The 27,695-nt window shown below is 39.4% G+C and overlaps 1 protein-coding gene across 1 annotated transcript in view; it reads left to right on the plus strand.

The window, feature by feature from the left end:
- lgr6 (leucine-rich repeat containing G protein-coupled receptor 6) overlaps positions 1 to 27,695 on the plus strand; it is an 81,083-nt gene that overhangs the window by 39,365 nt on the left and 14,023 nt on the right. Inside the window, exons 3-7 of the mRNA XM_084428159.1 lie at positions 16,474 to 16,545; positions 18,372 to 18,443; positions 22,650 to 22,865; positions 23,254 to 23,325; positions 27,326 to 27,394. Of these exons, the coding sequence (XP_084284285.1) occupies positions 16,474 to 16,545; positions 18,372 to 18,443; positions 22,650 to 22,865; positions 23,254 to 23,325; positions 27,326 to 27,394 (501 nt within the window). The remainder of the gene's footprint in view (positions 1 to 16,473; positions 16,546 to 18,371; positions 18,444 to 22,649; positions 22,866 to 23,253; positions 23,326 to 27,325; positions 27,395 to 27,695) is intronic.

A 27,695-nucleotide genomic window follows, 5' to 3' on the forward strand; every position in this document is an offset into this window, starting at 1 on the left:
TTAATATTGATCGGCGAAACATTAATGCATGCATTAAAGGTTAAATATATTTTTGAGATTTGAAGTACAAGTGCAAATCGATTACAATTAAGTGTACTTTTTTCACAAGAGACCTCACTAGATTTCCAGAAAAGACAAGAGATAAGTTTAAATTGTTTGTATAAAGTAGCACAAATATATTAGAAGGCTTAAGAAAAGGAGGATGGTTGTGAGACAGGAATTCCAGTCCTTTAGTATGAAGTAAAAAGTAGAAAAAAGTATAACCTTGATTACAGAAATACCTCGTACCTATTTCATAAACGTAACCATGATTTGCCCAGCTGACAAAAATGCAATTTAAACCAGCCTAAAGTGGATTATCTGGCCTTAGTCGTTTAGCTGGTTTCTCAACCTGACAAGTGTCCAAAACCCCTCTAAAACAATCAAACCAGACCAGCATAACCAGTTGGAAGACCAGCTAAACCATGCTGGTAGCACTGAAGTACAAACTTCTTTCTCAGGCTTCATCCGTGACTGACATGTCAGCAATGTTAAGAAGAGAGCACTCCGATGCTAAAGACCTGGAATTCCTGTCTCACACCCGTCCTCCTGTTTTCTTAAGTCTTCTAATCTTCCTCATCCTGTGTGAGACTCAAGGCCACGGCCAGCTCCCCTCTCCCACCTTTCGTTCTGTGTCTGTAATGGCTCTCAGCTGAAATCACAGTTCATGGCTCCTTCGTCATCAACCAAACAAACCCCGGCCAGATTGCTCTGTTGCTTTATTATTGCAAGCTGATGCTGAGCCATTAGAGGGCTAAAGGTATCTCCATCTCACTGCAGTCCACAGGACACTGCTCATGGGGTTTAATGGGTGCATTGTTGCCCCATTTGAGAACGGTTAATCCCTCATGCGAAGGCCATTAATCAGCATCTCTGACGGCATTACGGCTGGCTGGAAATTCTGCTGGTGTTTGCTTTACTAATTGCGATTTGTGGCGAGCGGGAAGCTCTCACGTTCTCTCGAGTGAAGGTTAACTGGACACACTGTCAGAAAATGCATGAGAACTGTTTCCTGGTAGGTTCAAGAGGAGGATCGGGAAAGCAAATGGAAATATTTGAGTGTGCACAGAAATTCCTATGACTATTAGACCCTGTGTCCACCAAAGCGTTTTTCACGTGGATGGCGTATTTTTCCAATTATTTTCAATGGGAGCGCCACGTTTTTTAAACCGACACGAGGCGCTGAGCGTCATTTTACTGGTCGCCGAGGGTTGAAGAATGTTCAACTTTGGGTAAAACTCAGCGCTCATCACTGTCACTTTTTACCCAGCCGTCCAATCACAGTGAAGGAGGGGCGGGACAATTACCACACTGACCAACCGTCATATTCTGCTTGTTCAACATCAACAGATGACAACAAGAAGCATAATGACGGTACAAAATAATGAGAAAACAGCAGTTAAGAAAGCATCAGATCATAGAGATGTGGATCACGTTACTTTTATATAGCACTTTGTAAAATATTTTGCTTTAAAGCTAGCAGCTTTACAGTATTAAACATGAGAAAAGTGTCAGTGTTGCTTCCACTTAGAATACAAGTTCATTTTCTCCTATAAAGCAGCTCTCCGGTGTGTTCATGTTTTCACTCGAGAACGTCAGACCTCGACGGACTGAACAGAAGAAAGGAACCGGAGAAGATTTCCTTGTCAAAGAAGGCGGAGCCTCAGTGCACACCTACCTATTACGCAATCCCCACGGACCAATGGTAGTTTGAAGGTGTTTAACAATTTAACAGCTTTGGGGAGCTCTTTCTCCTGGGGAACTCCTGAAACAAACTTCGTTTTGACCAGATTTTGTTCGAAATGACGTCATACCAGTTTGTTCTTCGCTTGAGGTATGTCAGGGCCTTAAAAGTGGATACCTGGTCCTTAGTGGCACCCTGGTGAGGCGAGACCCTTAGAGCCTAATCCAGCATAGGACTTCCATGATGAAATGACGCTGGAGCGCACCAGGTTGTGATGACCCATAAGCCCCTCTCTCGCAGGCCCTCTCTGACGTGTACCCAACTAAGCCTCAGCATCTGATGTTTTCTTTACAAATGCTTGTGCAAATCAATGAAAATGTGATGAATACTGCTCTCTTTCTCTCTACCTCTCCTCTGTTCTCTGGGGCCAAATTTTTAGATGAAAGCCTTGAAAGGTATCATATGAGGAAAAAGACCAGCTGCGATTTTAATGTAACCCCCTCAATAGATGTAACCCTGCTTTGGTCCCCATCTCCGATTTTATGACAAGAAGCCAAAAAAACAAAATATAGAGCTCTGGCAGACTTCAGCCTTGGAGGAGCGCAAAAGGTTTTGTTGGTCTCCACTGTCCACTTTCATGTCGTAACATTTTATGAGACATACTTGTTGCTTTGTGTTGCTTCCAGTGAGGACGTGACTGCCATGGAGAGGATTTTAATGGTGTTTTGACCCTTTTGAGGACAGAATAACAATGAAGCATGAATGAAAACACTAACACATGGACACAGACAGACAGAGATAAAAACAAACAGACAGAAATAGATAGATAGATAGATAGATAGATAGATAGATAGATAGATAGATAGATAGATAGATAGATAGATAGATAGATAGATAGATAGATAGATAGATAGATAGATAAAGATATATAGATACTGTAGATATACGATAGATAGATAGATAGATAGATAGATAGATACTGTAGATAGATAGATAGATAGATAGATAGATAGATAGATAGATAGATAGATAGATAGATAGATAGATAGATAGATAGATAGATAGATAGATAGATAGATAGATAGATAGATAGATAGATAGAGAACAATTACTTGTTTTGTTTTGAATTTTGATGATTTTCATGTGGAACAGTAATAAACACAAAGGCCTAAACTTGGCTTCATGAATGAGAGAACAACCTTCGTGAGGACACAAACAGTAGTGCAACTGTGATCCAAGTGCAGAAATCATTGGTACATCATAGTTTACGATACAAGGGGAGGTAAATCACAGTGCAGCGTAATTGTCCAAGAAATACAGAGGGGTCCTCAGCAAATTTACTAAACACAAACCACAGCAAAAACACACAAATCACGTCTTGACAATGTTTGGAATTCACATCTGTTTGGTGTATGTTTATACATGTAATTTGTGTATTTTCACACAAAAAATTGTGTTTACATTTGAGCTGCAGCGAAAATCTAGGTAACGAGAAACAGTTTGAGACGGATAAATCTTTTTCCGAACTGTGGTATGTGTGGAGAGGAAGGTAGATTTGCTTTTAAAGGGATAGTTCATCCAAAAAAATACAATTCTGTTATTATTCGCTCACCATCATGTCACTTAAACCTGTATGACTTTCTTCCTTCTGTGGAAGTCATTGGTCACCAAAACCAACATTCTTCAACGTATCTTCCTTTGGGTTCCACAGAATAAATAAGGTTATATAGGTTTGAAACAAAGAGAACAGGACAAAGTTAATTTTTTTAACATTATTTTTAAGCTTTAAATATATTTCCATGCTACGCTTTACTCTACATTTACGGAAAATAACATAATTCCAAAAAAAAAAAAAAAATTGTTGCCTTAAATTTTTAAGAACAATCAACTTGAATGTTTCAGTCATTTAAACTTAAATTACATTAAACTGCCTTTAAAAATTAGTTGAATCTTGTATAACTTATTGAAAAAAGTTGAAAATTGCTTAACTTATTTTGATGAGTTAAAGCAATGTAAAAACTAATTTTGTCATAACTTATTATCATATCATTTTTACAGAAAGGTACTGTAGACAGACAGGTATTTAGAGAGACAGACAGACTCTAAAATCAATATTTCCATGCCACGCTTTAAAGGGGTCCTATAAGGGAGTGTGGCTTTAGCTCAAAATACCCCACAGATATTGTGTTAAAATTGTCACTTTTTGAGCAAAAACAAGTTTGAGTGTGTGTCTCTTTAAATGCAAATGAGCTGCTGCTCCCTGCACAGGGGGCGGAACTTCAAGAGCTTGTGCATCTTCAATTTCCTCACACAGACACACACTGAAATTTTCAAAAACTGTTTAGCCTTTTATGTCCAAACCAGAGTCGGACAAAGATGGAGAGACTTGAGAAGAAGTGACAACATGTAGAATGCAACAGAACATTTCTGAATGGTTAGTTGATGAATTTATGTAGCTGATGTGGAGTTAACTATCTTCTAGTCACTGATTAGCATATTCTGTCTTGATAATTTATAAATCACGTTCCCGGGGGTAAATTTAGGTAAATTTTAGGGTTAGTGATGTCACTAACCCGGGAGGAAGCTCATGTAGTCCCTACCAGCCGTTTGTTGTAGTCCTTAAAAAGCGATTTCTGTAAAAGAATATCTCCCTTTGCTTTGAACTTTGAGCGTCATAACTCTGCAGATGTTGTTTATGCTCAAACAGCAACATTACACACTAACTAAAGTTAAACCACCCCGTTACTCTACATTTACAACATAACATAATTCCAAATACAGATTAGTTAGAAAAGTCATAAAGCTATAAAACTGTCAAAATCTACAAACCAAAATTGTAATCTTCATTAAGGCTGTTTAAGTTACACATTTTTACAAATTGGCTGTGTGTCAGAACAAAATCACCCCTCTCTCTTTAAGGATGCAGTCCCATGACCTGAAGGAGGTGGTAGTGGATCATTTTGATTGACAGCTGTCAGAGCAGGTGACAGCACTGGAGTCACCTACCGCAGAGTTCTGGATGCTTTTCCCACTCTGTCCTGCCATAATAAACCGGCAGCCCAACTCATATGGAGCAAATTACACAGCCCGTGTTGCTATATCCATCAAACACAACCCCCAACACACACACGCACATGAACACATGCATGGACTCAGTGTAGTAATTTGTAACATGTCTTGTTCAATGTGATGGTCGTCAGATCAATGTGAAGTGATCATAGAGATGAGCTGTACACTCCACACAGACACGCACTTATGAAAAGAGAGAACCACACACAGAGAAATGAGCTGCTGTCTTCAGATCTGAGGAAGCTTCTGCAGAGCAGATGAGCAAATACAGACGCCCGATCATATATATTCAGCATGAAGGCCGATGACATGCATTTAAAATAACACCTTGCGCAAAACGTAAAAAATGACACTGTCTGCATTACACAGCAGTAAGATAAACAGCAGACTGCCACAAAATAAATCAAAGTCCTGCTATTAGCTAGAAAGTATAACTTCAGGAATCTTTTTAAAGCGAATGGTAGATCTCCTTACACACATCAAAGGAAAACTTCTTGTGAATATAAATAGGTCCTTTAAAACACACCTAGCAGACACGCAGAACGAAACATGTTGTGGCAGAGCTCGGCGCACAGCCAAAACTGCCACTACTGTATTTAGAGATCTTACAACTTAGATTTCACTTGTTTCCTTTGAAACATTTAATTCCTTCTTTTTTTACTTCGTTTAAAATCTTTTTATGAAGAATCATTGTTTATGGCCACATAACTAGAGAAGGTGGAAGTTGTTTCCTCAAATTTGCACATTTACACATTTGGAAGATGCTTATCCTAAGAGACTTACATTGTATTTGTATATATTTTGCAGCTCAGGATCAAATGTAAAAAAAAAAAATGATGTAAAATGTTATTATGTTGCTTCCTGCTCAACTCTTTCAAAGTGAAATAATAGTGGAGTAAAGTTTTTGGGCCCTATCATACACCCGGCGCAATGCGGCGCGACGCAAGTGTTTTTTGCTAGTTTCAGCCTGACGCAGTTGTTTAAATAGCAAATGCATTTGCACCAATTTGTGCACCCATGAAACCGATGGGTTTTTAAGCAAACTTTTTGTGCTAGTCTAAAAACGAGGTGTGCGCCGGGTGCGCCGACCATTTTCCCCTCGTTAAACTAGCAAAAGTAGATTCAGAAACGCCCTTAGTGCACTTGTGCCGTGTGCTTTAGACCATCTTTAGACCTTTATCCGAACTAGATGCACGTGAATCTGGCAATGATTTCCATTGATCCTAATTGAAAAGATGAAGAGGTTACTGCTCTTTTGAAAATAATAAATCACGTTTGAAAATAACTAAACCCTAGACGATATTGTTAACAAAAGCAAACGTGAGAGATGCCACTTTAGCTGCTTCTACAAGTCTTTGAGCTCTTTTATCGTGACTTATGTTTCACGGGACTCGTACCCGACCAGGTGAGCTACTGAGCAAGTTTACCATACCAGAAAAGCCACACTTATGGAGCTGATGGAGTGATGCAAATGTCCAAATGTATTAGTTTATAAATGATGCACTAGGGTAATAGTGTTTTGAGGTTATATCATAGTATTGTGCAAGGAACTGCTTGGAAATGTCCTTATTAATCGATAATCTTCCCCTGTAAAGCTGGAAAATGAATTGTATGTATAGGTATGTTTTCGGCGTTATATAGGTAGAGGTTTTCCCAATGAGCCTAGATTGATATTTTATCAATTTCTGCATTCCTAGTGATTTAAAACCACAAAATTGGTATCTGCTAGCATCTTCCGCTAATGTTTGAGCTTCATGGTGAAGTATATAGAATCAGTCAGACGTTTGCACACACCTTTAGTACTACTGTTAGGTCTTTGACACAGTAATGGCAAGAAACGCATTATCTTCAATAAGATATTTACCCCGAGGATTGTTACTAACCATATTGAGGAGTGTTTAAACGCATCTCTATGGTCACTGTGCAGATCAAGCTAAATAAATAACTAGACTGGAGGTTTCCACCCACCCGCTTTTTGCAGATGATCTCCTGGGGCGCACCACTCCCCTCTCTCTTTTAAAGCCCTTCTTTTCAATCTCTCATTGATCTTTAATCCCTGTCATTAAGGATTCATTTAACGCTTGTGAGTGAAGCGCGATTAAACCATCTTTAGAGTTCTGGGTTTGTCTTATATCCTGTAATTAATGAAGGATAATTGGAGTGAGTGCAGACCGGAGGACAGAGAAGCTTACAGTCGTCAAAACAACATTTATGTTACAATTAAAGCACATCTGCTTTAATAACTGAGCCTAATATCAGACTGTACAGTATCCTATCCTTTATTTGGAGCCTTTTCACAAAACTGTGATGACATGACCTCATTTTTATTACACATTTTATAATGACTTTAAGGGCCAGATTTACAAAATTATTTAGCGTGAGATAAATAGAAGCGCAGATGGGAGTGGAAAGTTCTGTGTTTGATCTACTTACAACACGCAAATTTAGGAACACGGACGCAGCCGGATTATTTCCATAATGACCAATGCAATCTACCAAGAAGCATCTGGTTTAAGGGTACGTTTACACGACAACGATAGGCTTAAAACGGAGAAGTTTTTCCGCGTACAGACGACACCATTGTCAAAATGATCCATTCACATGGATCCGCGAAAATGAATAAAAACCCCTGTATTCTGCTGCCAGGCCATTAGATGGAGATGAAACACAATAGACGAAACATGTAATATGCATGTGCATGACATCATCGTCTACAGAGATTTTTTAGTTGTTTACACGGAGACCGTTTTCAAAAACTTGGAATATGAAACCCGTTTTCAAAGGGCACCCAAAACGCAGCTGTTGCGTAAACGAACGGCCAAAACACGTAATTTGTTTTACGTTTTTAGTTGAAAATGGTGTCGTGTAAACAGCCCCTAAGATATGCTGTTTTTGGCGGTAAATAATGGTGCAAATACCAGTAAATTGACTAGCGCAAACCTTAGTAAATCACCGTGATTCATTTAAATACTCTCCTCCCATAAATTCTGCATCTGAAAGGGAAACTCCTACAAATGCATATGCAATAAGGTCAGATGCAAAAATAACCCTGTCCACGCCTTTCAGCGCTAATATTTCACTGCGTGTCTTTAATAAATCCTGACAGTAGTTTATTAACGCCAAAAGAGGGTTTGTGCTGGCGCAAGTTGTTAGTAAATCTGAAAAATATGGCTGTGCAAAAACATTTTCAAGAGTTTTACTTGAGCAGGCAGATCAAAAGGGCACATGTTTGAGTTTGTCATGCTTTCATTTGTGATGAACTGAATTCGTTTGGGAAAGGGTATGGAAATCTGGCTTGTTGCGAGATAAAAATCTTACTTTTATTTCCACGGTCTAGCTGTAAGCCAATGGTAGCTTTTAAGTCATGTACTGTTTGCAACGCGTGCCTCTGAAGTAACACGCCGTCAACCTTAAAGGGGTCGTATCATGAGTAATCACATTTTCCTTGATCTTTTGAGATAAAAGTGCTTGTACTATGAAAACGTACTGTAACTTTCAAAACTCCAAATGTCTATGATGTTAGATGCTCAACACATGACAGTCCACGTTTATGCGTCAGTGACACCTATTGGATGATCAGAAGCTTAAGTAGGGAGAATGTTTCTCAACAACAGAAGGACTATGTGCCTGAAAACGAATACCTCATTCAGATTAGCATGGATAAGGACCTAAAAATCTGTAATTAATTCTACCGAATAATAGGAAAGATGTTAGACCCATCCATTAGACAAACACAAAGTTAAAGTGATATTTTAATCAACATATTTAAAAATGTCTATCCTAATTCAGATACAGAAACCTAATTTTGTCAAGAGATACAGATACATAAAATACTACTAATATACTTTAATATATACTTAATAATAATAATTATAATAATAGAAAAATGTGATGGCCTCTTGAAAAGAGTGGCCCAAAGGCAAGCATTTTCATCTGTATTTTATTTTAGAGATAATCTCCTTTCATCGTAGATATTCACAGAACAAAATATCGTCAAATCGAGAGCTCAGTGCAGATGTCTTTCATCAGACAGTGATTTGATATTACAGTCACAATGTCAGACACAGATAAACACACTTAGATTAGCACCTACGTAGAAAACCCACACCCTGCCCATGTGTTTGCAGATAACCTCTCCTCCTTTCTCTTCTCTCCTCTCATCTTTTCTACATCAGAGATAATGCCACCTGGAAAGATTAGCTATCGAAATGCCTTTCACATGCGGCCACTACATTTTCACCTCACCCCAGCTACCCTCATTTTGATTCTCTTTAGTAACCAAAACATGGTATCGCACTGCATTTACCCGAGCTGATTTTCATTGAACTATGACTCAAACTGTCTGGGTATCTTTGACACTTTATTTTTGATTAGTCTGAATGTTTTTTGATCCCCTTACGGATTCTTTTAGATAGATAAGGCTTATGTGTGAATATTTCTTATATATATATATATATATATATATATATATATATATATATATATATATATATACTATATATTCTACAAACTATAAGAAACTTGCCAACTACATGTCAATTAACTCTCATTACAGTTTCAGTAAACTAGTAGACTGCTAGTAGACTGTTAGGTTAGGGTTAGTAGAATAAGTTGACATGAAGTTGCAAAGTCACTTATAGTCTGTAGAATGTCTGTTGGAGGAGCATCAAAATAAAGATTTAGCAAATATTAAGTACACAGTCTACTAATACTCCAAGGACTGCTAGCTGACTTATAGTTTGTAGAATAGTAAACACTACAAACTAGTAGTGTATCTTTACTGCAATTCAACTACTTTCAATTATGAGTAGCAGTTTGGAATCAACAGTTTCAAAATAGCTTCCACAACACTGGCTTGTGAAATCAAAGTTAGGAAATTTGGTATGGGGAGTCTGTCTTAAGTCTTATCTGTTATTTTGAAATGTTGAATTTTTGTTGCTCTATGTATGATAGAATAGGCATATTACAGGATTCTTTTATTTTTTATCTTCCTTCCCACATGGGACAGAGCAAGAGTCCTGTGATAAAGATCTGTGTAAATGCCTATCCAATTTTTTACGAGAGAATCAAAAGTGGCCGTGCGCAGACTATTTCTGCACAGGTCAGAGTTTATAGTGATGATGAATACATATTTGAGGAGAAGACAAGGTCACTTTCAGGGAGCTGGCGAGTTTGATTTTCCATCGTGCTATGAAACTGATATCATAGGAAACTGCGTTGCAAATAATACGACCCGGTTCTTAGGGTTTTCAAATCAGTGATATTTTCACCAGTCAGAGAATTCTTCCGATGCAGTTGTTCAATAATGCAATACATATGTGGTTTAAGTAATTAAAGTAATCACAATTCGCTCCGTTTTTTTTTTTTGCCATTGTCTTGCAACACTGTTTGAAAACAATCATTAATTCTGATTTGTGTCGCTAGCATTGCAGAAATGAATCAGTTCTGCAAATAAATGGTCATGCATGGGATTTACATTTTTGTGATTGAGAGGTTTTGCAATTTTACTCAAATCTGAAAAGCTTTTTACCTAGTTCTGCCGGTGTAGATTCCATGTGGAAAGGAAAACATTTCTCAATTCAATTTACTCACTGATACATCCAAGGGATGAGGGCAAAGTTTCACCAGAGTGAGTCCCATCAAGGCCTTATTTTTTCTTTCCCTGCTAACAATTCTTCCCTAAAACTCAACTGAAATTACCTCTCCATGAACAAAGCAAAATTTTTAAAAAGACAAATATGATTCAAGTTTTATGGTATTTTGGCCCCCAATGAGGCATCTAACAGAAGACAGATGTGCTGCAGGGGGCCTAACACTAACCAGCCATCCCAAAGTCCTTTGCCTCTGACTTGTTGTCAACTGCTTGTTGTCAACACAGCTTTCAGTGGTCTAATAACAACGGCCAGCCTCCACCTTTTTACACACACTATCTGCGACGCAGCCGATTCTCGTAAACTACTCCCAATAAACATGCGGTTGCCACTTTATGAGGTCGCAATTGATGCTAAAAACAGACTGGAACTGCAACAATAGAGCTGTTAGTAGGTTGTGATTATACTTTTTGACAACCAAATGTGCCCTCGCACTTAATTTCAACAAACATCTGTGGTAAAAGTTGCAGTATGAAAAGGCTCAGCTCACACTTCATCTGATGGAGGCTTTTATTGTTTGGTCTGACTTGGACAGATGCTGGAGATATCACACTACAGCAAGTAAATATGCTTTGTGTAACTTGCATCCAACAAAATGCATTAATTCTGTTTTGAAAAACTGTTTTTGAGTTTTACACCATTTGGTCTTAGGATCAGTTTAGAGCTGAAACCCAAATGTATCGAAGCTTTTGAAATGGTTGCCACCAATAGCATATTTTTCTCATTCACACCTTCCTTAATCTCACCATTCAATGATTCTTTGTAGGGGAGTGGAGTGTTAAGGGCAGTTTGGACAATTTTGGACTGAGAACAAAGACTGGTAGGCTGGCATGGGTTATTAGGAAAGGGTTGAAAGAGGTTCTGTTTAACACGTTGTCTCTTAGGCTCTTTTCACACTTGGTTTGATTGCTTGGTCTGAACCTGAGTTTGATTCCATTTCCCTCTTTCTGCTTCCACTAGTTTCTTTTCAAACTGTACTTTTGGGTTGGAATTGTTGTAGTATGTGTAGTATTAGATCTCCGGCATCTTTCCAAATCATCAATGTGAGTACCACCTTGAGCACTATTGGCTGATGACTCAGTACAAGAAGTGAATTTATCCTGATTTGTTTGTGCACAAAATGATCAGAATACCACTTTCAAACCAACCAAATGAGGGGACCTATTTTGAATAAGCAATTACTTCACAACTGCTAAAAAGGATGTTCTATATAGTATGAATGTGTGTTGAATGAATGTAATCTGGACGTACTACATCCGCCATGTTGTCATTTATCATGTGACCTACCAACATCAGTTGTGTCACTTCACCTCATCTGACACTTCAGAATCTCCCCGGAAGAAGTATCCGGGTACTACTTTTAGGAGCACTGTGAATTTGAACATACTTCTTTTGTCACATACTGTTTTTCGCCTACTATATAGCAGGGAATAATGTGATTTCAGATGCAGCCAAAATCTCTAGTCCAGGTGTGTTCAATCTTACTCCTGGTGGGCCACTGTCTGGCAGACTAAGTTTAGCTCCAGCCCCAATGAAACACACCTCATCAAGTTAATCATAATGTTTAGTATTACTAGAAACTTCTAACTTCCAGATATCTGTGTTGGGCAAGTTGAAGGTAAAATCTGCAGGACATTGGCCCTTCGTGAGAAGGATCGGACACCCCTGCTCTAGTGAGAAAGTGTGGGGCGCAAAGTGTAGCCTAACTCAGTGGTTCCCAACCCTGGTCCTGGAGAATCCCCAACAGCACACATTTTGTATGTCTTTATAATCTGACACAACCATGTCAGGTCTTGGAGTCTCTACTAATGAGCTGATGAGTTAAATCAGGTGTGTTTGATTAGGGAGACAAAATGTGTAGGGATGGACCAGTGACCTAACTAATGTTGTGAACTGAATGAATTACATCACACGAAATACAGTATATCATGACAAAATACAGTTACACTTTAATGCATTTCATAGACAGAAAGACAAAAGCCAGTTGCAATTTGTCAACTGAAATGTAAAGTCAGCACTTCCACAGAGGTATGAAATGCTACTGGCTTTCTTCTGTTTGTGTATAAAATGCATCAAAGTGTATCTAAGTTAAGATATTAAAGAAATCTGATTTGTAATTTCCGTTTCTATGGCCAGATTCAATTTTGAACAAGATTTTACAGTTTAGGGTTCATTATTTAACACTTTAGTTTAGTGTCCCCTTCTTACTATTAACTAGTTGCTTATTAGCATGCATATTAGCTGTTTATTAGCTACTTATAAAGCACATATTAATGCCTTATTCAGCATGAACATATTCTACTTCCCTTAATCCACCCAATACCTAACCTTAACAACTACCTTACTAACTATTAATAAGCAGTAATTAGGACTTTATTGAGGCAAAAGTCGTAGTTAATAGTTAGCTAATAATGAGAATTGGACTCTAATCTAAATTGTGACTAATTTTACAAACATCTTAATATTCATAATGATACACTCATCATTCCAGATATTTCTCAGATGAATATACAACATGTTGACACAAGTGACTTAGGAAAATTAGCATTAGAGCCGTGTTTGTCTGTAATGTGAGAGAATACATAAAGCAGAGAGCTCCAGTGTTTAGATACATGACTGAATTATAACGAGGGATAAAAGTTGACCGCAGAGCTGGCACAAGCTTTCAGCAGAACAGCTTGCTGTGGTACGTGGCTGAAACCTCATCCGACACGCATGTGAAACCATCACTGGCCTATTTACATGGGGTGAACCGCTAAGCTTCGCAGCCTCCAAATCTGACACTTTTATTTTTGCCTTCCCCAGCCCCTCCATCTCCTTCATTTCCCTCTGTCTTTCGCCCTACGCAAAACAAATGTTTGTTAAAGAGTGGCGGCACACGGTCTTACCAGAAATAGAGTCTACGGATGGGAGTGTGGTCTGGCACAACATGAAGTGATAGCCATTAAAAACCTCAGAGACTGCATGGCTCAATGGTGGAAGACGGTAGTGTGTGTGTGAGCACATAAGGGAGTGTGTGAAGATCTGTCAGACCTTGTCATGGACCCAGTTCTGGGTTTTGCCGTTCTGTTTTCTGGGCTCGTGTCGCTCTTGATGTGCCTGTATACAACACGGTTGTTGCTTTGCCAGAGCTGTCGCACCCATCACATTAGCTAAGCTGACTTACATGCTAAACATTGGCTGCAATTTTCAAAAATTTCATCTTGTCATACAAAAAGAACCATTTGGCGTACAAGAGGAGACTGAGGCTACTCCGGCAGGATGGAGCGATTTTGAGGCAAAGCAGTTTGGAGGTATGGGTGGTCCTGTTTAGGCTGTCATGACTCCTTGTGAGGCTTCGACAGACTTTCCTCAAACTCTGCCACCCAGGAAAAAACAGGCACGAACGCTTATTAAGTGATTTGTTTGATAAACAAATTGATTAATCCAGATGGGTGAGCCTACAGCTGGTTGATATTTGCTCTGACTCTCTCTGGGAATGTCTTTCCCATGTCTCTAGTAATTTCAGAGGTATCAGCCACGATGTTCTACTTGGCTGTGGCTGCGTGCAATTTATATGCTGATTTTCTGACGGGTCATCTTTTGGAATTTTGATAGATAATTTAAGGGATGATTTGTTGAAATTTGTCCTGCACAACTAAAATCGGATTTTGGCAACAATAGCCCACCTATGGCATTGAACACGTAATGTTGCTATGATTATAATCTCACGTAGCCAGACCTTCAGACTGACGGCAGAAGGTCTGGACTCTATCGCAGCTTTCATTGGCCAAGGACCGCCCAAAAAGGCATCTGTCCGACATGTGAAGCAACCAATCACAGTTTGTTTTGTTCCGCGTCATGTTTAGGGGCGTGAAAATGTAAAGTCGACGTCTCAATGATAACAGACCGGCGTGCATCTAATAAATTATTAATTCAAGAAAGTTTACTGCAACAATGGAGCCACAAACTTCACATACGTTTGAAAATCCAACCCTCTAGTTGATCCTGATAAGCGCACATTGTGGTGTTTGGTGTTTTTAGCCCCCAACGGCGCCTTCCAGGCAGCGAGGGGATGGGTAGGTTTAAGGTTGAGGTTAGGGTTAGCTGTCTGGAAGGAGCCATTGGGGGCTAAAAACACCATCGAAGTGTACAGTTGTAACAGTTGTACACCACCAACAAACAGTTGTAAACATGACGGCTTTCTTCTTCCATGAGGGGGTTTGGCATCGCAACAGCTTTGTTTCCAGGCGGACTGTTAAAGAACGCGACACACGTCTCCCAGAAATCCTGTAGATTTCAGCCCATCAGATAATGATCCAGCTAAAATGTTTCCGGTTAAGTGTGTCATATGCATCAGACGTTCAGCCAACGGTCCGAACATGACTTTGTTAAACATGACATATTTAACACTTTTACACATAGAGGTCACTACAGTAGACAGCTATTTAAAAAGCATTTTCTTGCAAATGCACAAGTTTTGATGGCATAGTTGCACATCAACCTCAACAGTGGGCACTAGTGCATCATCCTATACACTGCCACCAAGTGGCAAGCCATTGCATGTGGATTTATTTCTTCAAACAAATATGGCCAACGGCAGAATTGCCAAGTTGCTCCGGAATATCCATCCATTCCTTGTATTCTAGGAGACTCTTGCAAGTAAAAATGTTGTAACATCTAAGAATTCATATCATTGGTAAATTTTCCAAGTACTGATTTTAGATTTGGAGGAAATTCTGATTAATCATCTGTCCACTAAATTGGACGTCATGCATCACTAACTATATTTCAGCTATAATTCATACTATTACCGTGACTGTTGGTCTTGAAAATACTTCGTCTGCAGTGACTTTTTTGGCTGTAAATTAATGTATTTGTGTTATTAGAATGTTATTTGCAGTTACATCAAAAAGTAATCTGATTAGGTTATGCAGGTTACTTGTAATGCGTTACTATACTCATTAGATCAAAAAGTAATCTTATTACATTAAGCATGTTACTTGCAATCCGTTACCCCCAACACAACACTGCTCATTTCAGATGAGATTGACGACACCTGATCACTATTTTTTCCACAGTCTGAAAACATCAATAGAGTCTAGGTTTTCTCAGAGAGGAGAGCTACGGTACAAATGTGACATCCAACTTGTATGAAGTTATGACCGGGATAAAACTCAATTGCGTTTGCAATAATTGAAGCTGTAATATTTTTTTGGTATATATTTTATAGTTTTCACATGATTTTAAATAATTGTATTAATTGGTTTGTTAAATACACACACAGTATTACTGTGGTATTACTGTATTATGTTTAAAACTGTATCTCCTCAGTTAAAAACAAAAACTCAAGTGGCCATCTGAAAATCTCTTTGAAAAAAAGAAAAAAAAGTTTTGAAGAAAATCTTGTTTTTCATGCCCTAAGAGCATTAAAATCAAATCCTGACTAAGGTTGTCACTGCTTTCATGCATGAAAGGGTGAAGATTGTCTGTTTAGCATCATGTGACCTTATGAGCTCTGTCTGCATTATATTCTTGTTTGAAAACACTGTTTTGTGTATTTTGGTTTACACCAAACTTCCATAATTTTACCCTGACTGTAGTCTGAGGCCCTCAAACAATAACAAGGTCTAACAACGTACCATAGAGTGGATTTTCCACCTCAATAGCAATTCTATGCATTTTATCTTTGGCCATTGTATATAAATTCAGCCGTACTATGACGTGTTTGTTGCCACAAGAGGCAAAAGGAGCTTAGAGCGCATTCATATCTTGGTTCCTTTCAAAATGCGTTGACGTATTTTAGAGACTATACAAAAGAGAGATTTCTGTACGTGAGCGGTAAAGACCAGCGGCCAGCGAGATCTGAACCACAGCTGCTGTGGTTCATGTGTCCAAGGAGATCTCTCACTTTTGTTTTCACCGTGGGCTCCTGAACGCACACACATGCACCCTCGCCTTTATGAATTCACCAGATTCTCATCTCTCTGTTAAAGTCATCAATGTGTTGGACTGCAAATGAACCAAAGCACTTCTTTTGTCCTTCCACAGGAGACTCTCGGGCAACCACCTTAGACACGTCCCTGGCCCCGTGCTCCAAGGACTCTACAACCTCAAAGTCCTGTGAGTAACGAAAGACAGAAAGAGTGAGAGCGTTTTTGTTTCAGTTAATGCTTCTATGGAAAAAAACATTCAGGGTGATTCATTCTGAAAAAGACTTGTAGCAATGTCATTCACTGCAAAATTAGAAACAGAACTGCTGACAGGTGATGATTCAGGTTTTGCTCAGTGGTGAATGGTCAGTTAGCTGTTCCTTATGCCTGGGTGTTTGTTGATGTTTTATTGACAGATTGTAATTTTATCGACTGACTTAAAACCAGTTGATGGAGTAGAAAAGGACAGACAAAGGCCAGGCATGAAACACATTCACGCCAACATACATCTCAAAATTTCCACACAGGATTCCATGCACCTTTCCGTGCTGTCCTGGAAGCTTCAGTAAATTTGCCCTGTATTGTCATTTAACAATTCAACACATTTTTCTACTTTTTTAGATTGCACATCTCAAGAAAATTGCCCTGCCACTTCAAATCCTTTCATTACCCCATAAAGTGGAATAAAAACTTTGTGTGCCAATACCTTTTCAGTAATTGTACCTTATTTAAAAAAAAAAAAAAAAATCTTTTTCTTTAACCAATACTAGAGTAACATTCTAGTAGGTTAATGAGAGCATTAGCTCAGTTTAATATTTTAATGCCCTTTCCCCCGTTTTTGAAAACAAGATAATGTCTGTCATTGTCAGCTATCTTATTTCTGTGGTCAGTGTAGACAAAAAGGGATTGGGTTGGGTATTACAATAGTTACAAATCTTTCTCTGTTTGCTTTCTGTGCTCTATTGTACTTCGTACTATCCTATTCAACAACCTAACTTGTCTGAGGCACGAGTACCTGACCTTATGTTTTTGAACTAATGTTCAGCTTTCAATGAGCTAGTCAGAATCACATGTAAATTTGAAAACATATTAACCAAAACTACAAGAAAAACACGGCGAGAGTCACATCAAGAACAATTGGTGAAAATATGACAATACCACACAAAACTGAAAGTGCAGAGGGGATGAATACACACTTTGTGGCATTTGAATGACTAAATAATAGAGGCTTGTTCACAATGTCATATCAAGACTGCTGGACATTTTAAGTCTAGATTCACAATGGCTATGGTGGCACCATGATCTCCTTGATAAGGACATCCTGCCCACAAAGGAGTATTTATTCCTTCAAACACTGGCTGTGTGGTCAAATGTCAGGAGTTTCATTTGATTGGACATGATAAAGCTGTCTGCCTTGTAATTAAAGCTCAACGTCTGTGGCCTCATGCTCTCACTTTGGAATAATTTGCTTTGTTCAAAGAGCTTGGTGTCATTGTTCTACCACTTCCTGTTTCTTTCGTTCTTTTATTCGACAAGTCCTGTGAGCATGACCTCAGTGGCCCACCCAGGCAGTTTCTCCCCCTTGTTCTGTTTTGTCTTGTTCAGTCTCTCTGCCCCTCACATGTTCTGATTTTGTCCACTGAAAAGTGCACCACACAGTACCTGAAATCATATCTCTTGACTGATTGATGTGAGTGACAGGTAACCTCATCAGCAGTAAGCTGGAAAACTCTTGTGCCCAGGAGCCATATTGTCACTCTCTAGAGTCTGTTTTTTGACAAGCGTTAACATTTAAAATACACCACCCAGCAAATTACACATATGGAACTAGTGGTGACTTTTTTTATATATATTTCCTTAATACAAATTAGAAGGCAACCGAATGCCACTTAGATAATACAAGATTTCATTTTTAAATGTATTAAAATGTAGTGTTTTAAAATATTTACTATGATTTAATATTCACCAGAGCAGAATGAATTACCTGTCTAATTTTCTTTTATGGTATCTTTGCAGGATGTTGCAGAATAACCAGTTAGAGAGATTGCCCAGTGAAGACCCATGGGAATTACCCAATTTGCTGTCTCTGTAAGTACCACATACTTCAAGTGATCAAAAGCAAACTTGGGCTGTAAGAGATTTACATGGAACAATGGTGTATATTAAAGCAACATTGGATAGGTCCACATGCCAAGTGTAGACCTCCTGGTTGTGACCACAGCTTCATGCTTAACAGCTGGAATAAAACAGATTCAATTGATTCAAAGATTGGTCTCATGTGAAATGTTATTCTGCTAGAAGATGCTCCCCGTCATAGAACAAAAGAAGTCTAAGTGGAAGTGGAGTTGTTCGTCCAGAAAACATGACGAATAATTATGTATCAAATATTACATCATAAGCACAGCACGAGTAACAAAGTGAATGATTTAGCACCCCTCTATCAGATAAAGTCTCTAGCAGTAAGGTTATTTGGTCTACACTGCAATCTAGTCATGAAGTAACTCTTGGCATTTCTCTCTAATAGAGTTGATGCAGGAAAGCCCAGTTATTTATATGCCTATTAGGACCATTAGGCCCTTCATTAAAGAACTCCCCACCAGGGAGGATCAAGTTTGCAATTTAGGACAGACATGGAAGTGGTAAAACAGGTGTTCTTTGGCAGTGTAATAGTGAGACGCATAGATTTTTGGAAATGGATTTCCTTCTATTTTGGATTTTCATTTGCAAACAATGCCATACAGTTCTTCGCAAAGGAAGAACAAATAATGAACAGCGAAAGAGTCACAAAAGTCATAGTAGTTATTGTGTGGTCTGTATAATTCTGGATTTTAAATTAATACAATTTGAAAATGAATTCAGTGTATCTGGGTTTATACTTCCTCTATAAGAGCTATTACCTTAATGCTAATTCGCAACAGAGACAAATATGATATTCCAGAGGTCAGTGTTTTTGAAGAAGACAAAACGTGACTACGTCACATTTAATATCAGAACGGTGAAAAAGAGGGACCTTTACAGGGCTGTTGGCGCATCTGGAACCCATGAGGAAACCGCCAGACACTGCACACTGGCTCCTGAGTGAGCGCTGGGAGATTCAATGAGCTGTGAAGAGCCCAATTTTCCATCAGTTACTCTTCCCTTAGGTCCAAAGTGTTCCTCCTAATCGGAATCACGCCCCCTATTCCTAACTGGTTCCCCATGAAAAGGTCAGAATCTAAATATTGTCTGGGATTTTGTCTGGCCTTGTCCATCTGCTCGACTCACATCCACCCCACGACTCCTTTCAATTATTCCAGTTTCCTGATGCCAGTCAGCATCCCGGTGCGGAGCCGCACACCCACTTTTTCCAAATGAATAATTCCATGTAAATATCCATGCGCTCATTTCCTTCTACCTTTGCAAGGATGTTTTCATTAGAGTCATGGCGTACAAATTTAATTCCTTTGCCACCAACATAGTTTTTTTCCGCATGGAAGACGTGCCTGGTTCCAGAAGAGGCTCCAGACGTGCATAGACTGTGTCCAGGCCCTCCCTGTAGTGAGACAGAGCTCTGGCATTCGTCCAGCCAACTTACGCTCACTTTCAATCCCCCATAACAAAGAATATGCAGTGATTCAGCTAGGTGCTCTATCCTGAGTTCCCACAAGAGTAGAAAGGCATTTAGTTCTCAACAAACATGTAATTTAGGGTAATGATAAGATGGGGATCGGTTAACCACTGGGGGGGCTATAAGGTTTGAAGTCCACTGGCGCCCGATGTAGACAGAGGGAAGATGAGTTGGGGCAGGAGAGAGGATTGGTGATGAAACTCATCTTTGTTTCTTTACTAGAGTCTATGCTTGCTACACTCAGCACAGAGCATCCTTTGATGTCAAGACCATCCTTCCAGGATTTAGCCTATGAAAGAAAGATCTGATAAAGGTGCAGTCAAAGCTGAGCAACAATAAAACTTACCTTCCTTAAATCAGAGGCAATACAACACTTCTTGATCACATGTTGGTTACCAATGAGATTCCACACAAAATAGATGACTAAAGGAATGTTTACACATGTAATTTCAAGTCTTAAACCTATCAAGCCAGATGATTGAGATGTCATCAGCAAGATATTGGTGTTTAGTTTGAATCACTGCTACCTAGCAGGTTTGCACAGCATGGAGAACGTAGTCTGAGAATACGGGGAGTTCTTCAAGCCAAATAGCATTGTACTTTGGGTTCAAGTTCCTCTACTATTGATGCTCATCGTGCATTACCTGGAGCTGAAGGACTCGAGGGTTGAAGAGGCCAGAGGGGAGGTGAGGAGAGGCCAGTGCAAATGAAGTGTGTGAAAGGTCATGGGGAAAAAATGCAGAGGAAGTGCTTGCGGCTAACTCCACGTGCTCTGCTGCTATCATACATCACGATTCGCTGATCTCTGAGGTTCAACACCCCCCTCATCCAATGAATCCAGGGGGCAACATTCATTAGATCAAAGGCTTAACTTGTTGACACAGGGAGGACATTCATCTTGGTTGTGGAGATGTCAAGGTTTGTGAACAACAGCCTTGCAAAGAAACGGGGGGTGTTTCTCTCAGCTCTTCGATTTGTGAGAGAATCCAAACGTCTGCACTTTCAATTATCTCCAGCAACCTCTGATTTTTTTCACAGCTTTTGTCTTTAGCTCACTTTCTTTGTTTTATTTCCAAAAATCAGAGAGAAAAACTGTTAATTCAATAGCGACTTAAAGCCTTCCAGTCAGTATGGAGCAACAATCGCTTGGTGGCTTTAACCAAATCAGCTCACCATCCCACAAAGCCATCAAATTATCAATCGGTGCTTTATTACACCATATGAGCTCAAGCGAAATGAAAGCGGAATGGCCAATTTACAAAATGCCTTCATGTGGTTGGATCGAGAGTGGAATCTTTGCCTCGGCAGCCCTTGTACGCCTGGTTTGTGATTGCACAACTTTTCTTTGTATCCTCTGAAACACACTTGCTGTGATTTAGCACCCTTTCTTTCTTCAAAAGCTTTCAATTAAAAAATGTGAAAATCCACAAAGCAGAGCACTCCACCTGTGGGCTCCCGATGCTTCTTTATCAAACGTTTAGAGCAGCAATCGTGCCAAAACTCTCATTAAACAAGTCCATGCTGGAGCTTCTAAAGGGGGGAGGGGGGAGGGGACTAAAGTGCTTAGGTAGTGGTGCCAATCCTTACACCAGAATAACAAAAGATTGAAACAAAAAAGCAACAAAATTATCCTTTAATTATGATATTGACAAAGCAGAAATGTTGTGACCGCAGACCACAGCATGGTATCTCTTTCTATTTAGCCACAATTTATGGCTCCTTTGTTCATCTGTTTTGATATACCTCTGCAAGGCTTGGCAGTTTAATGAATGAAATGAAAGAGGTAGATTCCATGACAGGACACTGCACTGACAAGGAGGTTACCGCTGACTGGGTCACAAATACTGGGCTGGACTCATGCCAGGTCAGGCCTCATTATCAAAAAAGTCTAAAGTTAGTGGAAGCCCCTACTATGGGCCAGATTTACTTGCAACTTGCACCAGCGCAAACCCTCTTTTTGGCGTTAAAAAAATGTACTGTCAGGATCTACTAAAGACACGCAGTGAAAATTTAGCACTGAAAAGGCGTGGACAGTGTTACTATGCAGCTGACCTTATTGGATATGATTTTGTAGGAGTTTCCCTTTCGGATGCAACATTTATGGGAAGAGAGTATTTAGAAGAATCACGGTGATTTACTAAGGTTGGCGCTCGTCAATTGACTGGTATTTGCGGCATGATTTACCGCCCAAAAAAAGCATATCTTAAACCAGATGCTAATTTACGCTGCTCTTTGTAGATTGCATTGGTCATTATGGAAATGATCTGACTCTGTTCTTTAAACAGAGTTGTTCTGTGTTCTGTGTTCTTTAATTTGTTTAATTTGCGCTAATTTGCCCTGTTTCGTAAATCTTGCCTTAAGTATATTTTTATGGAAGGTGGGTTGCGTATAGTGTCCTGCTTACACAGGTTCAGAACCTTCCTTCAGTGATTCATCTGTAGGGAAAGGCATATAACACCAGTCCCTTAAAGCCTAATGGCTTTCATCTCTTCATTCTTGCCAATAGTAATTGCTCATATTAACTAAAGTCTGCTGTTGATTTGACATGAAATAAATGCCCATTTTTGAGGTGAAGGTTTAACCAACTAGTGACTGTTAAACATGACTGACTGCATTAGAATTTATGCACCCTCCATAACCTTTGTACAGGAATAAACATCTGCTTGTGTTCATTCAAATACAAACAGGCGTCTGGATGCCAATCTGATTATGGAGGTGCCAGCAAGGACCCTCTTGGGTATGCGGTCACTGAGGCACTTGTGGCTTGATGACAATGCCCTGACAGAGATCCCAATAAGCGCCCTCAATGACCTCTCCTCACTCCAGGCTATGACCCTTGCCCTAAACCGCATCACCCACATCCCTGACTATGCCTTCAGGAACCTCTCCAACCTGGTTGTCCTGTACGTATCTACTTCCACACAACATATTTTAAACTAGTTGGATGTATTCCTGGATCAGCATGCTTAGTATCTTACCCCAACATATCCAATCTCTACAATGTTAACATGGCTTAGAAATACGTCACACTAACCATTGTGCATGTTTCGGTGTGAGGAATGGAAACAAGGAAATCAGAGGAAGTTTGAACACATGCCTTGGTTTGATAGGACACCGCAATAATCCTAAACTCTTTCATTTACAAAGCAGTGAAATTATAGTGTGGTTTAAGTTTATATATCATCCGCCACATTCACATTTATTTGAGGCAATGTGCACAGCCTAACAGGTGTCATTCCTGAGGTTTGTTTTGATGTTTACTATAATGCTAATGAATGTTTTCACGTTTAGGCATCTTCATAACAACATGATCCAGACCCTCGGGCAGAACTGCTTTGAGGGACTGCATAGCCTCGAGACTCTGTAAGTAAGATCATCCCTTCATGAAAGATTAAAAACATGAAAGCATTTCCTGTTTTTAATGCAAACAGACCCTGATCTGTTATTTGATTTTGGCATCCTCGTGTTATCATTATGGAAGAGGCTGTGGCTATAAATATGAATCAAAATTACTAGCAAACTAGCCTGACTCTATTTACTGTATGTTCAGTGGTTCAGCTTTGCATGAACTATAAACATATCATTCTTTACACAATACTTGTGCTGTTGAGATATGAACATGTTAATTGCAGTACCTTGTTTTTAGGAAACACTCGTACCTCTTATTAAAATCGGAGAATTTATGGCAGACTTTCAATTTCTGTAATAGAAGCAGCAATGATTCCCTGACAATGACATCGGTGTTGGATAATGTCTTTAGTGCTCCATATGAAAGTACTCATACGTGTAAGCAGTGTGCAAACTATACAGTGGTTTTTAGGGGGCTCTTTGTGGTTATCAGGCTGATGTCCCTAGCGGCTTATGCTGGTATTACAGGCGTGCAAAAAAAAAAAATGCTTTCTTGTGTGCTTCCCTCTCCCGTTTAACTTCGTATATTCAGTAATACAGTAAATAAGGTAATTGAATTGAGTGGGAAATGTCATGGGAAATAATTTATTTCATAATGTGGATTTTTATGTGTTCTATCACTACACCCGTGCAGTTATATTGGACTATTCAGGCAATGTCAATAGCATGACACATGTTTGAGGTGTTTGAAATTATGTTACATTGGATCAAGTTTTAATTGACAGTCATAATAAAATCCATACAAATGTATGAGAATGGATAAATTAATAAACAATTATTTTATGGCAACTGGCTACAATTTTCATAATCACACCTGGACAATAGCACACGTTCTCTGCCAGATTCATGCTATATAACTTATTATACATTACCAAACATGGTAGATTGAAATCAAATGTTAAATAGGCCCAATAAATACATGCTAAATGCTTTTAAAATTCATGAGAAATGTTGAAAGGGGCCTATGAACCAAAGCCAACACATATTTGTAATGTAATGTATGAAAGACATTACATAGACCATGCTATGAAAGTTTGGCTTTAAAGGATTACGCATATGCTAAAGTCATGGTGGTCTCCAGGATACCGAGAGGTTCACACCTGCTTTTTAACAGCCTGCTGAAGTGCTAAAGATGACGTTTTCCTCTTTACGAGAAGATTTCAGCCTTGAGAATTGCACAGACTGAACTGAACACTTCATTTGAGAGCAATCACAGAGGAACCGTGTGCTGAAACTCTCCCGTGAAAATTCTGCGGCTTGATAAATTTGGCGTTTGGAAGGAGATTTGATTTTAAGGAGAGAATATTTATTGCACTAGACTTAAGCACTTGAAAATGACAAAAATGATACAAATTGTATTATTATTAAAGGCCAGGGTGATACTGTAGGGCAGTGTTTCTCAATCAGGATAGATATATACAGTGGAATGTGTCTGTAGTGGATAAAGTTACAAGTATTAAAACTTGTATGCATTACAATTAAAATGTCATGGTAGTAAAAACAAAAAAGTCCCAGAAACCGTAATATGTAGTCATGTTGTATACTGAATGACATTGTAATCACCGCTACAATGAAGGCTAAGCAAGAAACTAATCTTCCTGAGGCAAATATTCTTATATGTAACATGACACACTGTAAGAAATCATGCCAGCTGTCTCCGTTCAGTTGCACATGTGTGTTTGGAAAGTGCTGAGCTTCCTGAAACAACAGAGGGAAACATATTAGCCTTCTTTAAAGGGTCTCAGACATCTTTCTGTGGGATAATGTGCATCTTTTTATTGATGCTGCTGTAATCCCCATCACTATAATTATCTCTGAAAGCGCATTCATAATCATCAGACTTAGTGGCCACCGCTGTGTTGTTTTGTTATGATGCCTGATGATTTAGCTTTCAAACAGACTTCTGCGTGGTTTGACGAATTGTAAATCAAGGTAACTGACAGCTCCCGTTCTAAACAATGAGGTCTTCCCAGGAAATGAAAGGCATTCCTCTTCTCTGCCATATCAAAGTAATGTCTCCAAACAAGACTGACGGATGTTCTAAACAAAACCAGGATGTAGACATGGCAGAGCCACGCGGCACGGCTCGCCCACAGCACTGTGTTCCCAGTCTCTCCATGTGCAGCCCATTTTATAGGCCGTATAGGAGTGAATTTTCATGCAATGTTTGAAGAAAATTACTTAAACACTTACATGACTCACTAGAAGTGAGAGAGCTAATGAATAAAAAATATACACATTCATATAAATCTAAATTTCTCATACACTGATTATGCAATCCTTTTGAAATTGCTCATGCGCTGGTTATGCAATCCTTTTGATTCTCTTGTTTAGTATATTTGTTTAGTATACAATGTTATTTTTGTCATCTACAAGTACGCCATTCGTAGACCGATGCCCCTGAAAGGCAGTGGTACTGTGGTACTACCAAAACATTGCTGTTTGTTTGAGTCTCCTGGCACGTCCTGATTTTACCGAGTTAGATGCGTTCCTGGGTCAATTTGTTCAATTTAGTTGATTCTGGAACAACATTCCTGTTCAGTCCTAACCATATTCCTACCCCTAAACCTACCCCTACCCAAAAGATTTAGAGGGAAACATTGATGTAGAAGCACCTAACCGTGGTTGTAAGCCAAAACTTGACATAAACTGTAAACTTGTCCCTCAAATCTGATTGGTTGATTGGAATGTTGTTCCAGGATCAACAAAGATACACTTGGTGAAATCAGGATCTGCAGCATCCTGACCAGCCCGCCAACATTGTTTCAACCAATGGCATGAGTTTGGGGCGGGACTAACTGTGGGTCAGACCGTATTTGAAAATGTATTATTTTTGCAATTTCATTGCTAATGGCTAATGATAATTTGTCATATATCAATAATTTCCTTAAATATATTCACCTAAAATAGGCCAAGGTCAGTTCGCTTTTAAGACTGTTTTGCAACACAGACACACTCACGCACATATAGACAAACACATGTACACCCACGCACACTGGAATTAAGCAAGTGTTTCGCCCTTTCTGGATGGCGTCCAACGCGGGTCCACCCCTATTCACCAAGCTCACATCAAACGCACTGGCCACCTGCCAGAAACGTTTTTCCCCTTAAAGAAAGAAAAAAAAAGACTAAAATATATAAACATTTGGACTGTTTTGAAAGCGTACACTTAACACTAAGGGATAAGACATATAATTATGGGTATGCAGAGACACATTCAGCATTAGGTATTGTAACTGTGGGGAGCGGACGACATGACTAAGACCTGGACCTTCACGAGGGGATACAGGGCCAAAAGGCACCTATTAATGCCGCCCAGTCGCCTTTACTGGGCAAAAGGTTTGTGAAGGGAAAAAAAGCTCCTGTTCAATTATAGGATTTTCCCGATAATTATTCTCTGAAAAACTGAAAGAATCAGAGATGAAAAGGAGCGCTGACATCCAAGGAAAACAACATGCAAACTGTGGCCATAAACACATTGTTCTTGCACCTGCGTGTAAGGCCGCTCGCCCTTAGCAACCGCCCGTGTTTTGGTTCAAGCACGCTTTTTGCCGCAGGTTTCCTAGAAGGCTAATGAAACGCATACAACAAAAATAATGTATGCAGAGGAGAGGTCATGTCATGTCAGATTAGCTTAGAACAGCTGTCTAGGTCTCCAAGGACGACCAACACGGAAAACCCGCAAGGTCACAGAAAGATGTTGACTGATTGGAACCACAGTTCTTAAGTGTTTGCTTATGCTACAGACACGTAGGATGAAAGATCAAATAAAAACGTCAAAACAGTTGGGCTAATATGTGACGAGGTAGCTAATTGTTGTTCCAAAGGTGGTCTTATGCAAGACACACAACTTTAAAAAAAGAACGTAGCTTTGCTTATTAAATCATAAATCATTTTCTCTTAGCTTGTGTTCCTCAGAGTTCTTCTGCTCTCATGATTGGTCTCCTTTCTCTAGGGAATTGAACTTCAATGACCTTCAAGAGTTCCCCGTGGCCATTCGCACACTGGCCAAGCTTCAGGAACTGTAAGTAACCGAGACTAACTTACCCAGCATACATGTGTCAGCATGCTTCCTTTAAAGTGGACCGCTTGGCCTGGCCTCGTGCTCCTTATAAATCCCGGTTAGTCCCTAGAATGTGGTTCTCAAGCACAAGTTTCCTGCAAAAAAGCAGATGCTTAGAGATGAGCGCTTAAGTCCTTCCTTCTCAAGTATCCTAAAGTGTTTTTCGCCTGCGGGACTGCCTCCCGACAGGTGTTTCTGTAAGATACAAAGGATGTTTACATGGGCAGATTTGAATTGACGTAACCAAATGGTTTACACGTGT

Source organism: Rutilus rutilus (genome assembly GCF_951802725.1).
Source record: "Rutilus rutilus genome assembly, chromosome: 13".
Classification (NCBI taxonomy): domain Eukaryota; kingdom Metazoa; phylum Chordata; class Actinopteri; order Cypriniformes; family Leuciscidae; genus Rutilus; species Rutilus rutilus.